Source organism: Protopterus annectens, chromosome 7.part0, assembly GCF_019279795.1.
Source record: "Protopterus annectens isolate FY-2018-M chromosome 7.part0, PAN1.0, whole genome shotgun sequence".
Taxonomy (NCBI): domain Eukaryota; kingdom Metazoa; phylum Chordata; order Ceratodontiformes; family Protopteridae; genus Protopterus; species Protopterus annectens.
In genome coordinates this window covers 739,748,428-739,763,879 of record NC_056739.1, presented here as the reverse complement: position 1 = coordinate 739,763,879, position 15,452 = coordinate 739,748,428, and the positions used below count along the sequence as shown (strand labels likewise).

Below are 15,452 nucleotides of genomic sequence, written 5' to 3'. Positions count from 1 at the left end.
TTGACTCTGGTATTCAGGCCGGCCGAGGGCTACCACAGCAGGGATAGCCCACAGGTGATGACTGCAACAGTGAATGCACTTGAACATCTACATTTATGGTAAGTGTACACAACTTTACTTTCTCCACCTTCCTTCAGCTCCTTCAAGCAGAACCTTATCCCACAAACCACACACCTAACTCACCTTTCCCTTTCCACCACTCTTTCCTCCTTCCTCTTCCCTGCATCTTCTCTAATCTGCATTGTGTATGTGAATCTGACCCTCAGCCAAACCACAGTAAGGTCCCATCACTGGCCTTCCCCTGCTGTAAATTGCAGTGGGAAAGAGAGAGTGTGACATATTTGTTTCCCCTTATATTGCCAGAGTACCTGTAAACACAACACTTCTGTAATTCAGAAAATGTTTAACAGATTTGTTTTCAGGATAATTGGGTGTTTGATGGGCTGCTTAATTCTCTTAAAACCTCTGTCTGTAGTACTTTATGCAAGTTGTTCATAGCTTCATAGGTTTGTACTAGGCTAATGGCCCTGGAGCCTTTACAAGCCTAGCCCATTGGATTACCCTGGCATTGTGCCACCCGACCTTAGTTCCCAGTGCCTCTGTTGAGTAGAGCCAGTGGAGTGATCCCCGGGTTGAATTTTCTATTTCCCATCCACTCATCAAGATTTCTCTTGAAGAGGACCAGTGAGTTGCTCTGTTTGACATGTATGGGAAGTCAATTCCATAGCATGGGCAGTCCCTGGGTTATGAACCTGTCCCTCCAGCATGTTCGTTTGATTGTGGTAATGAGATAGAGGTCTCTAGAGCATGTGGTGTGGAGGGATTGAGATTTCTTTAGATGTAGCATTTCTAACAAGAGCTGGGAAAGGACATGGCTTTGTAAGTCAAGCAGAGATCGGCTTTAAGTAGGCGATATGAGACAGGGAATAGTTGGAGTTTTTTTGAGTCTGTCCATATAGGACAAGGGTTTAAGACCTAGGATCCACTTTGTGAGGTACTTTTGTGGCCTCTCCAGTTGTTGCAGGTGTCTAGTGAGCTACATGCCAAATGGGGCATTGTACTCGATGATTGACCTAATGAGGGAAGAGTAGAGGGAGACAATGACCTCTTTCTTCCTGGATGCAAAACCCTTAGTAATGAGATGTGCCACGTAGAAGGACTTTCTGACCACAGCGGCAATGTGGTGGTCAAAAGAGAGGTTGCTGTCAACCTGTGTTCCCAGATCTCTTGTAACGCCTTCTGTGTTCAGTGGACTACCATCGACATGATAATTCATGGGAACCGGGATTTTACCAAAGGGGATGACAACACATTTTTTGGCATTTAACTTAAGGCCATGGTTCTGACACCAGTCGTTGGGCTCAGTGAGGCCTTTCTGTAGGATGTCAATATCACTTGGGGAGTTAATAATAGCTCCCAACTTGCATTCGTCTGTGAACTTTGCCAGCCAGAGTCCCTTCATGTTGGCCTGGACTTCAGAGAAGTAGATACTAAACAGGAGAGGACCCAGGACCGAACCCTGTGGGACTCCACTCGTGACTGGTCGGCAGTCTAACTTGGAGTCAGCTACTTTCACACTGTGGGTTCTATCTGTGAGCCAGTTTGCAACCCATCTAGTGATATAGGGGTTGATGCCTAGCTTAGTGAGTTTTTTTATGATTCCTGAGTGGGGAATGGTATCAAAGGCCTTGGCCAGATGAAGGTAGGCTGTATGAACCACCTTGCCTTCATCCACAGCTCTGGTGACTGACTCAAAGAAGTTGACTAGGTTGAGCAGGCATGATCTACCCTTCACAAAACCAAACTTTGTGGGATCCAGAGTTTGTAGATTCCCTATATCCTTGTTTATTAGGTCCATGATGATGCATTCCATGGCTTTGCATATCAGACTCATCAGGCTAATGGGTTGTTAGTTCCCAGGATCTGTAATCACTCCTCCTTTGTGGAGAGGTATGACTGTAGCAGTGCGCCATTCAATAGGGACAAAGCCTGAGATGAGGCTGTGGTTGAACAGGGCACACAGGTGAGGTGCCAGTTCACTCTGTAGTTCATGTAGAACACACCCAAGGATATTGTCAGGTCCCATAGAAGCTGTATTCCTGGCCTTGGACAGTGCTGTTTTAACCTGTGCAACAGTAATACTGGGTGCCTGGCAATCTACTGGTATTGTGATTGGTCCTTTGGGGGGAGAAGGGTAAAGTTAGCACTGAATCTGTTAGCCAGTATATTGGCAGTGTCTGTTGGCTCAATATAGGAGGTACCATTGTGCAGTAGCTCGGAGCAAATCTGGGTATTGTCGTGGAGATTCTTTACATAACTATAGAAGGCCTTGTGGTTGTCTTTACTATCTGCTGCAATCCTGTTTTCATAACTAGCTTTAGAGGATTTGATGAGGGATCTCAACTTTTTGTTGAGGCTAATAAAAGAGTTTTTCCAGTCTTGGGACTTCACCTTATTCTGCATCAGTTTCCTCCTCCTGTTGTAGAGCTTGTTTATGGCAGGGGACCACCAGATTGGCTTCCTTTTTTGGAGGAGAGTGTCTTGGTTCTATTGGGTATGACAAGATCCATGCATTTGTGTATGTGTTCGTACAGTGCATTGGTGTATGATTCTGCGGTCATGCAACTATTCTCCATTTGCATAGGTGCCGTGATGTTGGCTACCTCTGTTTTAGGGGCCCAAAGTTAGCTTTAGAGAAGTTTTTCATGGTGGTTACCTTTGCGGGGGGGGGGGGGGGGTGTATATTTCCAAGGTGATTAGTTTGTGGTCGGATCTAACCAGGGAGGAGTTGACTATTGGTGTAGAGCAATGGTCGCCCATGTTAGTAATGACCAGGTCAAGGATGTTGCTACCTCTAGTGGGGGTAAGAACAAGCTGGTCCAGGGCATAGGAATTAATGAATTCCAGGAAATGTTGGGCAAGTGTATTGGTATATGAGTAGTTTTCTCAGTTAGTGGAAGGGTAGTTGAAGTTTCCCAGTATGAGAGTGTTAGGTTGGACCCTAGTATTCTCTAGGGTACTTAGGAATGTGGATTGTGAGTCTTGGGACATGGTTGGGCACCTATAGCAGGCTACAACCTGAATCGCTGTCTTACCCAGTGTTAGCTGCACCTGAAGTAACTCTGATGCGTTATGTTGGGCTACCAGTCTGGAGGTGTGCGCATCCTTTATGAATATGGAAATACCACCACCTTTGGAGCTTCAGTCCAAGTTCTGGGGCCGAAAGGTGTGTTAGTACTGCTTTGAGTCTACATTGTAAGTGCTTACAAATGCTGCTGCAGTTCCCACCTTAACCACAATGTTTCACTGCTTCATTAGTTTTTTTTTTTTTTTCAGTTTCCTTCTTTTAAATGGTAACGTATGACTTTCCAAAACTTGCTGTCACTGCCCGTCTTATATTTATAGAGTAAGTCTGTTAGCTGGAGCAGTGGCATTTCATATGAACTTATTTCTCCATTGCCCACAAACCGTCAGCAATATGTAGCCAAGTTTACAGGACAGAGAGAGAGAGAGAAACTGGTAGATGTCTGATAATCAAAAGGTAAATGTGAATCTGTGTGTGTGTGTGTGTGTGTGTGTGTGTGTGTGTGTGTGTGTGTGTGTGTGTGTGTGTGTGTGTGTGTGTGTGTGTGTGTGTGCATGCATGTATGCATGCTTGAGAGGGGCAGTATAAATGTGCACAAAGCCATTAGTGAAGTGCTGCTGTGCAGGTTAGTAAAAGTTATGTTTTGTTACATTCTTCTATAGGTATTTCAAGGATGTGGCAACCCACGGCCAGCACCAAGCCGTGACAAGCGCTCCAGTAGAGATGAGACAAAGAGGCGATTTAGAACCTACTCACCCGAGGAGAAACCAACAACCGCTGCAGGGACCAACCTTGATCGACTGGTATGTGCCACTAAGAGTGTGCTGGGAAAATGGAGTGACTTCTTGCAGTAGTAGTATGGTAAGGGGGGGAGCAACAGTAGGTTAAAGGGCATTGCGATTACTTGCACAATGTCAGTGAGTAGGAAGTGCAGTCTTGGGGTGAAGTTCATAGACATACCTTAGAGAAATGCAGCTCATCCTGCTCAGATAGGGTGAGTTACACTTTCCTAATGTGATGCAATTCGCAGTCATGCACAGTCTGCATTGCACTGGGCTCCATAATTTCCATGATGAATCTGTCAGTATCAGGAAGGAGCTGTCAGCTGAAGAAGTTCTGTAACATGTATTGAAACAAAAATGCATAAGTGAGGTTATCTTTTTAAGCATTTCTTGTGATTCCCATAGTGTTGACGAAGGCAAGGAGAGGTGAAGGCAAACTCAACTTAGTAGTTCCTCTATGGAAAATGCAGTCGTGGTTCTTTCTAATTAGTCCAACAAACAAAAAGCAAACGCCCTTAGCAGTAGCATAGAGGGACAAAGCACTGACTGTGGCCCACATTATCTTAATTAAAATAGCAACTTGTGTGCTGGAAGAACCAGGTGGTAGGGATGGCGGTGAGCAGCCAGTGCCAGCTCACCTTTCTTTGTGAGGAAGAGTTGTGTTTCTGGTTGATCAGCTGCCACCGTGCAGATGGAGACTTGCATGACACTAACATTGCAAGGATGAGGGATGTGGGCTTCGCAATCCCGAGATGGGGATATTCCTTTTAGTGTCTGGGCGAGAGCATGTGCATGCAAGGTGAAGGCACAGAACAACCCATGTTCACATAGATGTTAACTTCAGCCATCGGGGTGAAGGTAGAGCCTTAATAGAAAAGTCCTCATTGCTGAGATGCTGGTGAAGGCACAGACCACCACCATATCTGCCTGCGTAATGACCTTTTCTCAGATCCCCCCTCCCATACTGGGGATATCCAATATGGGGTAAAAATGGGCTCAAGGCATATTGGTGGAGGCTTGATGATTACCAGACATGGAGGAAGAATGACATAGAAAAAGAAAAACTGCAGCTTTCATTTCAGCGAATTGGAAAGTAACTAGTTGGCTAGCACTTCCCCATCTGTTCTTTTCCCCGACTGTAGTGCGATGTCAGAGTTGGTATATATAGTTGGGGGGATGGGTAGGTTTGAATTGCTGCGTTTCGTTTGCTAACTAGTTACTTTCCCTGTAGAAAAAAATGAACATTCGATGGTTAGGGTTCGACGTTTAAGCCGTTCGATGGAAATGTTATTCAATGGTTAAATATAGACCCCTTTGGAGCTATACCTTTGTTGTTGTCTTAAGTGATATCTGAGTTGACACTTAGGCCATGTAGCTATATGTCTTATGTTCCAGATGTTGCAGTTACTAGGTGTACACACGCAGCTCAGATAAACAGCAAGGACAAAGGAGCTCAGAGTCTAACCAGCTCCTTTTAGCCTCCATGCTAGCAACTTGTATTAACTTTTGCTGTGAGAAAATGAAAAAGACATGGAGAGATCTGTTTCATTGATGCTCTACCAGTACAATAGCCATCACAGCAGTCTTCCCTAGAAATGTATCCATGGGGCACCCACTTGAATTTGTTTTGCACACATTCTCCACACATTGCAAGTTGGGTCTTCTGTATGGGAGCACGTAGGATTTACTACTGCAGTACTTCAGGATCTGCTATAAGTGCCTTCTCCTTATGAGACAACTAAATGCTTCTCTGACTTTTCTGTGGCTAAGAAATCACAATGCAGCAATGATCCTTACCTTACAGTGAACATAGTACAGTACTGTGAATATATTGCTGTAAAAGTAGATGTCTGGCTAGCATACTAAAGGCAGAAACCTACCATACACTTGTACATCTGGCTTATGACCTAAACCTGTTGGAGCAAGGGTACATAAGTGGATACAGGAGTGTAAGTTCTTCTGACTATCTTACCAGCAGGGATGGATCTAGCAGTAGGCAAAGAAAAAGTTTTCATACTTTACTTGGCATCTGCATCTTAATGTTCTTCACAGTCAGTGTTGCAGTACTGATTCTTGGGTCTTCCTGCTATGCAGAAGTTTGTGACCTGCCCATTTTCTAGAGTCTTTGCATTATTCTTAGCTGACAGATGTCTGATGACTGATGTCTAGACATCTAAATATAAGAAGAGCATCCGTCAATGTCATCTTCAGTTCTTTCTAGCCATGCAGTCTGATGCACTTCAAATGTGTTCAGAATGCTTGCAGTCCATCGGTTGGCTCATTATTCAAGAGAACCTCTTCTTCCAATGAGATAAGTACCCCACTGGGAAAATTTCTCTATTAATCTAATGTTCAGAAAAGTCAACATTGCTTGACGCTTGGGAAACAAATCCCATATAAAGATTTTTATTCATTTTGTCAGCTCTGCTTGAGGCCATGGCATGACCTCCCTAATTGTTCCAACTTTGCAAAATTCTCTGTGAAAACCCTAAATTATAGGGCCAAGGTACTAGCCACCCATATGAAGTTTTCCTCTTTGGCTTCCCAGGTGGTGTCACAATCCACTGCTACTGCAGAGCCTCTGCAAACTCAACCATTGGCTAGCATCATTCCGAAGAAACAGGAAGACAAAGAAAACAAGGACCCTGATGCTACCAAGAAAGCTTCAAGTCTAGTCTGTAAGTTGACTAATGACTCAGGTGGGGCACCTTTGCAGCCCTTTGGTCCATGACTCCTAGACCCACACCCACTGGAACGAGCCCTCATGAGGCCATCATGGTCTCCGGCTTACCTACAAGTGTTACCATGATACACATGTTGCTCGGGTCTGAGATCTGTCAGCAGGTCTCAGCTTCCAATGTCCACTTTGTGGGTCTCAGGGAGAGACACCTGTCTACCTAGACAACGGAAACCTTAACCAAAGTCAGTCGGACAACTGCATCCTCAAGTCACCTCTTTTAAATGGACAGCCAAACCAAAACCACTTGTTTTTCTTCACCCTCATCTTCAACCACTTCTCAGACTGAATCCCAAGACCTCCTAAAAAAGCATAGGAATTATTGGCTTTGATGAAATCCAGAGACCCTTTTTATACTTCGGCTATTGAAGTTTCCCTATCCAAAAGAAGCAAGTAGGTAGATTTTCAGGAAGATGCAGATTCCACTAGCTCTTGTGATGAGGAAGAATTGTCCTACTGTGGGTACTTGACCTACAAACTTACCTATATTCAGACAGTGACATCCTCTCTTCTGTCTCCCCAATGACCTTTCCTTTGATGATTTCCTGCATAGAATGAAGGAGGCTTTCATTTGGGAAGGCAAACAGTTTTCTCAGGCTCAGTCCCATTACAGGAAATTGCTAAGTTTGCCATCTCCAAGGCGGCTGGCTATTCCTCATGTACACATAGTACTGGATGATGTCTTTGAAGACATTGTTCTACATTCTGTTTTTCACCCTCCTGCTCCTGGGAAACTAGACAGGTTTTACAGAGCACTTGAATCTCACAAGCACCTTTAAAAAAATCCATAGGCTACCCTTTAGTAGCCTCCACTGAATTCTCAAAAGATGCACCTAAGGGTCCAACCAGACATCCTTTGCCTAATGACAGGGAAAGAATTAGACAGACTTGGGGGAAAACGCTTACACCTCTACAATCCTGGCAGTGAGATCTTTAGATTACAAATTCTATATGATAAAGTACCTTGAAACTCTCCAGGACAAAATTGTAGCTAAGATGGACTTTATTGCAGAGAGAACCATATCAAGGGAAATTAGGAAGACAACCAATGAAGCTTTATAAATCTCCAGACACTTCCTGAAATGTGACTGTGACCCATTAGATGCATCTTGGAGAGCAGCTGCCACATGTTCTGTCATCTGTAGATATGCATGGCACAGGACTCAGCCCTTGTCAGATCAGGTTAAGGCTGAACTACTGGATGCTCCACAAGGCAAGGAATTCCTTTTCATTTCTCCAGCTGAAAAAGTTTTTGAGAAGCTGAATAAAAAAGGAAAGTGAATAAAAACTGAAGGAATTTTTATCTGTCTCCCAACACCAAGGTACAGTAAGAATTAGCCTTATCTGTAGATTATTGTTAAGAGATCATTTGCAGTTTCTGGTCATATCTGTCTACAAAGGCTTGTTTGCCCACTCCATTACAACGTTATAAAGCATGTTATGAAGAGCTTGTTGTGTTGCCTCATGTATTAGAAAGAGGGGTGAGTAAGTTGTTATGTAACACTTGTCATTTCTGCCCATTTGAGAATTAGAGGTAGATGTTGATTGTCTGCTCGATTTAGTCTTTCCTGTAACTCATGATCTGATGTTGTTAATCTTCTTTCCACTAATGGGTTTGGTTCAGAGCCCTTGGAATAGAGTCGGCCTTTTCACCAAGCTCACTTCAGCCAAAAAACTCTCAAGCTAAGTCTCTACCCAGAATGCCCTTCTCCCTGTTACCCCAGATCTTGTTTGTCGCTTAGCTGTAAAGCCGCATTTCAGCCGAGCTCTCAGCTAAGTGGAACTTTTTTGATATCTTTGTGAAAATTTTTGGATATCTTCGTATTTTATTAAGCAATTAGTATTTCCAGTGTCTTTTCTTCTGTCTAACCTTGTTTTCTCCTCTCTACCCATTGTTACCGTTGATAAACTTTCAAGTACCACTGTTGGTATGGCCTTTCCTCGGTCAATGCACTCTTAACGAGTGCAAAAATAAACTCATTCTGAAAAGGTTACTCAAGTCTCCCTTCTCAGAGGTCATTTCTGTGATGGAGGTCTCAACCCCTCCTACTAAGGACAAAAAGAGATCCCACTCTGTTCCTTCTTCACCATCGGGTGATCAGAGTAAGCCTGGGAAATCAAAGGTCCCAAAGTTGTCTTCGGAGCATAAATCTGCCTCTACATCTCCATCTTCCTCAGCTCCGACCATCTCGAAACCTTTAATACCGCCGCCTGTTTTGGCACTGGTGCTCCCTTCGGCACCGATCATACACCTTACTATGCCTATGTCGACCTGTGGCCACTTCGGCTCAGAACACACTTTCGACTATTCCATTTGCTTCCATTTTGGAATTGACCGTTTCAGCACTGAGTGCCACTTCAGCAGCGAGCGTTGTACTGACATCACTGGATTTGACCCCTTTACTTCCGGTCTCGAAAGTAGCGACTTTGGTGCCGGCAGACCTTGTACCACAGACCTGATACTCCCCTTCCGTAGATCCATTTCTGGGCCAAGCATATAACCCCTTCATCAAACGTCCTGACTCCCCATCCAGAGTATCCACTAGGAGCTTGTCGGAACATGACGTCGGCATCTTGTAGTCCAGATGTTGTTAGCTAGGGGGATCCCTTCACTTTCTAAGACCCATCCACCTGCAGGACTTGGGTTGTCTTATCCACGGACTCCATCTTACATTCCTCTTTCGACAGTCTTGGTTCCGAAGCCTTCTGCTCCGACATCCTGCTTGGAACCCATCACTTTGGCGCCTATGATACATCTCACTCCAGCTCCTAGTTTGTCCCTTTGGTCTTCGGTTCCCGCTGAACTGGTCCTTCCTCAATCTGGGGATTGGGGGACAGGAGCATCGGCCCGGGGTACGAAGCCACTGCTCTCCTAGGTTCCACCCTAGGCACTAATAGCCATGTCCATGCCGATCCTGCTTGAGGCTCCATCCATGGGGGGTGGGTTCGTCGGAACAGGGTGTGACCCCGGTCCAGAGGTTGTCTTTCTCTGTTCCGGGCTCCCATCCCTTTTTGGGCGGGCCTGCCTTCCGTACAATGTAGAGGGCTCTTGCTTCAGGCAGCACTCCTTTGATTTCGGAACCCCAGTTTTCTCCCCCTGAGTTACAGCTGTCACAGACCACCCCCCCGGGACACTGGACAGAGAAGCCACAGGACATCCCTATTCAGAGTACCCGCTCTTCCATGTCCTCCTCAGAGACCCCCACTGAATAGCCTCCTTGAAAGAAGATGTGCAAGAAGAAGCACATGGAGTTGCCTGAGGAGTCCTTAATGGAAGACACGGATTACAATGATGATGAAGGGTCCCCACAGTTACCTCCTGATGATGTCTCCTTTAGAAACATCCGGGAAATGTTAAAGCAGAGAGGTGACTGGAAGCCCTCCAACCCTTCGTCTGAGGAGTTCGTATTCCTGCAGGCTTTTCGCACCCGACCTTCTACCTTTTGGGTGACCCCGCCTACCGACAAGCTCGTCCAGCTCATCGTGCAGCGTGCTTGGAAGAACCCTGATTCCATTGACGTGATCCCTCAGAGACTAGACAAAATTCTTTCCCCTCCCGAGGAGAACCCGCATTGGTCCAAAGGGTTACCAGTTGATGCTATGGTGGTGGCGGTGGCCACGAAAAAGGACTTGGCTGAAGCAAGTCCCGCTGTCCACCACCCAACAGGGAGTTCCGGGTAGTGAACAGACTTGGGAAGCGTGTTTTTGCATCAGGGACCTTTGCTATTCAGTCCCTGAATTATTTGGCACATTTTACGAGGTTCCAGAGGGACTTGATCTCCGAACTCTCTGGGACGCTCGCAGGACAGTTGTCTGATGAGGTCAAGGACAAAGTGGCCTTGCAGCTTGCAACCCTGGAATCAATATCCAACTCACCCATGAGGGCAGCTAGAGCAGTGGGTTTGGCCATTGTTATGAAGTGTCATGCCTGGATGCGCATTTGTGACCTTGTGGATCCCTTCAAGTCTTCCTTTATGAATGTTCCCATCGAAGCTTCATCCGTTTTTGGCTCCAAAGTGAAGGACACGCTAGCCAGGTGTGAGCAAGATGGAAAGACCCTGTCTGCCATAGGCCTACGGTTTTCCAACCCTCAATGTACCTTCTGCAGGAATCAGAGGAGTGGAAAAATGTGGCATAAGAAATCTCAGGGTCCTTTCCATGCTGCATGTAGTGATGATATCCCCAGATGCAGAAGGGGTAACAAATTCGGAAGATGCCCCTATAGAGGCAGAGGGGGTCCTCATAACCAGGGATTCTTTCTCTGGACAGCCTTATTAGCCCTCCTGAGGAGCAGCCCGATTGCTTACCTCTGGAAGCAGTTGGGGATTGTTTCTCTCTGCACCAAGCTGCCTAGCAATCTGTCACCACTGATCGTTGGGTGCAGAGTGTCATCACCAGAGGTTACACCATTCCCCTTTCTTGTCAGCCAAAATTTCCAAGAAAACTTCCCAACGTTCCACCCAGTCAAAGGGAAGAAGCAGCTTCGGAGATTATAAAGCTGTCTCAAAAAAATAGTCATCCAACCAGTCTCACCAGACCAGCGAGGATCTGGATTTTACTCGAGATTCTTTTTGGTGCCAAAAAAGACAGAGGACTGGAGACCCATTTTGGATCTCAGCAGCTTAAACAAGTCTGTCACCCAAACCAAATTCTGGATGGTCATGGTTCAGTCCATTCTCCCCTTTTTAAGAGAAGGCGATTGGATGTGCTGTATAGATCTCCGGGATGCATATTACCACATCAAGACGGACAAACGCTCCAGGAGTCTGTTTCACTTCTGGCTAGGAGCCAGTCATTATCAATTCCGTGCCCAGCCGTTTGGTCTCTTTACAGGCCCCAGACTGTTCACAAAATGCATGGCAATGGTAACAGCTCACGAGACTAAAAGGATTCTGGGTGTTTCCATATCTGGACAACTGGCTCCTTACCGCCCCCACCAAGCATCTTCTGTTAACAGCACTGCATTATACTCCCTCTCTGGCAAAATTGTCGGGATTAACAGTACATTGGGAGAAATCAAACCTTACCCCTGCACAACAAATAGAGTTCATTGGAACAGTGTTCAATACTCAGTCCTGTCTGGTATCACTCCAAATTCCCAGACTCCATCGATTGAGACTTCAACTCCGGGTGGTGCTCTCTCAGACAAGAGTCTCTGCAAGGGAAGTTCTTCAGGCCCTAGGTTCTATAGCACTGTCAATCCCAATAATGCCTCTAGCAAAGCTACGTATGTGAATTCTGCAGTGGCTCCTTCTGTGTCAGTGGTTCCCAAACTATCACCCCCTCAGTTACCAGATTTGAATAAACAGCTCCTGCAAACAAAACCTGCTTTGGTGGATGAGGCCAGATGTAGAACTTTGGAGTCGTCCATTTCAATCCCCTCAGCCCATAGCCATTGTGACCATGGATGCTTCCCTGATTAGGTGGGGGGGCCATTTCCAGGGAAAGACTGTCCAAGGCACATGGTCCACCTCAGAGGCCCACCTGCATGTCAGTGTTCTGGAACATAGAGCTGTGCTGTTAGCATTGCAAACCTTCCATTCGGCTCTCCCTTCCAGGACAATTGTGATTCAGTCAGACAATATGTCAGTGTTCTGGTATATCAACAAGCAAGGGGGAACCAAGTCCTACCCCCATGTCGAGAAGCCATGAGAATTTGGCAGGGGGCGATAGCTTCTGACCACTTTCTGATAGCAGTGCATATCCCAGGGAGCACCAGCGGGATTGCGGACAAACTGAGCAGGTGCATCCTCATGCCTCACGAGTGGTCCCTCAACCCCGAGGTGGCATCAGTAATCTTCAGCCACTGGGGCCAGCCTTGCTGTGATCTTTTCGCCTCCCCATCAAACAACAACTGCAGCAGCTATTTTGCCATACTTCCCCTGGAGGGGGAGTCACCAAGGGATGCTGTGGTCCACGATTGGCCCACTGGACTTCTTTACGCTTATCCTCCCATTCATCTGATCCCACAATTTCTAAAGAAAGCTCTTCGGTTGAGATGCAAGGTGATCCTCATAGCCCCATTCTGGCCTTGACAAGTTTGGTTCCTCTTCCTTCGGCCTCACCTAGTATATCCACTGTGGATTCTGGAGCTTCTACCATATCTGATTACTCACCCCCAAGGGTTGTCACCCGAATCTGTCCAGTCTCAAGCTGACAGCTTGGTTTATCCACTTCCTCTAGTCGTCAGGCAAGCTAATTTCTCCTCACCTGTTCAAGACATCATTCTGGCCTCTCACAAACCATCCACCAGAAGACTATATCAGAATAAATGGAAAAGGTGCTCCATCTGGTCCAAGGATAATATGCTAGACCTGTATTTGGCTCCAGTTATTGCAGTGCTTCAATACTTGGCTAGGTTTTTTGATAATGGAGCCTCTGGCTCTACTGTATGAGTACATCTAGTGGCAATTTCCAATTTCCACAATGGTATAGATGGCACCTCTCTTATCTCTTTATGCCTTTGCAAGGCTTTCTTCAAGGGTACCTCTCATATCAAGCCTCTTGTCAGACAGCCCTTGGAACCATGAAACATCACTTTAGTCCTTCAGTCTTTAACTCAAAAATCTTTTGAACCTGCTGCAAAGTGTGACCTAAAGTTTTTGTCTTGGAAATCCTTGTTCTTGGTAGCCATTACCTCTGCCAGAAGAGTCGTAGAGCTGCAGGCATTCTGTATCAAGAGGCCATATCTGGGCTTTCATAAAGACAGAGTATCACTTCGGACGAATCCATCCTTTCCTCCCAAAGTTGTTTTTGAATTCACCATTAACCAGACCATTGACCTACCAGTGTTCTTTCTGAATTTTGCCGGTAGCGAAGAGTATTGCCTTCACTCCCTAGACGTACATAGACAATAGAGATTTTACCTAGAAAGGAACAAATCTATCTGTATATCTAAACAGCTTTTCATCTCCTTTTCTGGGCCCAGAATGGGAGAGGCTGTTTCCAAGGTTACATTATCAAGATGGCTAAAGGACTGCATACATTTCATCTATTCCCTCAATAATGAACCTATCCCAAAAGTTAAAGCTCACTCCACTAGATCTATGGCAATATCTATAGCATTCCATTCCAGGGCTTCTATGGATGACATCTGCCCAACAGCTTCATACCTTTATCAATCATTACAAGTTGGACTTGGTCTCCAGAGGAAGAGCTGCGTTCGGCTCAGTGGTACTCAGGAATGTTCTTCCATAAGGGCCACCCAGGTTTCTCAAGTAGCTTGGGATTCTCTCCCATCAGTGATGAATGGAAAGAAGATTAACAACATCAGATAAAGAAGTTATGTCTTACTATAACGTTCCATCTGTGTTGTTCATCTTCTTCATTCATCACCTCCCACCCTTCTTCCCCCTCCAAAGGCTCCTGGGGGATGCTTTGGGTCTAAGTGGTGCCTTAGGGTATTTGAGCAGAAGTGGCCACAGCTTTACTTCTTTTTCTCTAGCAAACTCGATCTGAGGTAACAGGGAGAATGACATTCGGGGTAGAGACTTAGCTCGAGAGTTTTTTGGCTGGCGCAAGCTTGGTAAAAAGGCCAACTCTGTTCCGAGGGCTCAGAACCGAACCCATCAGTGATGAATGAAAGAAGATGAACAACACAGATGGAATGTTATGGTAAGACATAACTTCTTTTTTTATCTTTAATCCACTAGATTGCAGATGTCAAGGACAAACTAAAAGCTATGAAGAAGTTTTGGGTCTCCCTTCCTTACACCCTCTGTAATGATGACAGAGTGGCTGCAGATCTGACGAATGAGGACAAGTGCTGGAATGGACAAACACGAGGCAGGTGAGTATACTGTGAGGGGGTCAGGATTCCACTGTTCAATGTTCCACATGGTGCATTTGAACCGAAGTATAAAAATAGTGTGTAGAATTTAGTAGCCACCCCTTGTTCCTATTTATGGTATGCTTCCCATTTAACTGGCTTGTTCTGTATTCCCAAAACAACAGCTGCACATACATCTTGGATCACCAGCTTAAATGTTTACAAAACACAAGAAATGCTACAAATACTGAGTTTTGTCGACTAAACTGTCTCACTCTCCTTTCTTACTGAACATTTTCAAAGAGTCTGTGCCCCAATTGCTAACCATTATTAGCTGTTTTTCATCCCTGTAAATGAAGACCTGTATTTCTGGGTTTACTGTCATTACATTCTCCTTGGTGTTGTACTGTTATCTTTACATGTAAAATATCCTTAGATTTATTTATTTCCATTTGTTTACTGGGAAAGTCTGACTGAGTCTAAGCAGACCAGTTTTCAGTGGAGGCCCGGGGAGAAAAAACTCCACAGTTACTAAGGTTTATAAAAGCTTACATAAGTGCTGATAAACATAAACATGCAAAAAAAGCATTAGTTTACACAAGTGTTATCAAACATAAATATGTAAAAAAAAATTACAAAAGTATTTTGACAAGCATGTACAGAAGTGTTTTGACAAATATATCCATATAAATATTGTTAAACAATTTAGTAATATTAATGAAGTTTCATTGGGGGAAAAATCATGTATAGTGTAGTTTGGAAGCTCGCTGAGTTGTAAATAGGCATAGGATGAGAATGGCAGTGTAACACTAGGAGAATAATGAAATTGAAAAGTAGGGTAAGGGAGGGAAGAAAGGAGGAAGCGATAAGGAGTTTAAGGGGAAAGATGTTAATAAGGTAAAAAGAGAAAAGGGAAGTACAAGTAGAGATCAGTCAGGCCTACTACAGGGGCATAGCCATCTAGTTTGAAGTGTTCCTTAAGGAGTTGTTTGAATTTGGATGTGCTTTTGGTGCTGATAATGTTTTGAGGTAAATTGTTAGATTGTGCCCATACATTCAGTAGCAAAAGAAGGAACAGCT

The 15,452-nt window shown here is 45.0% G+C and overlaps 1 protein-coding gene across 1 annotated transcript in view; it reads left to right on the top strand.

Annotated features, from left to right (window-relative positions):
- The window catches only part of GPC2 (glypican 2), a 740,846-nt gene that overhangs the window by 581,917 nt on the left and 143,477 nt on the right, over positions 1–15,452 (top strand). Inside the window, exons 7-8 of the mRNA XM_044077271.1 lie at positions 3,748–3,888; positions 14,257–14,393. Of these exons, the coding sequence (XP_043933206.1) occupies positions 3,748–3,888; positions 14,257–14,393 (278 nt within the window). The remainder of the gene's footprint in view (positions 1–3,747; positions 3,889–14,256; positions 14,394–15,452) is intronic.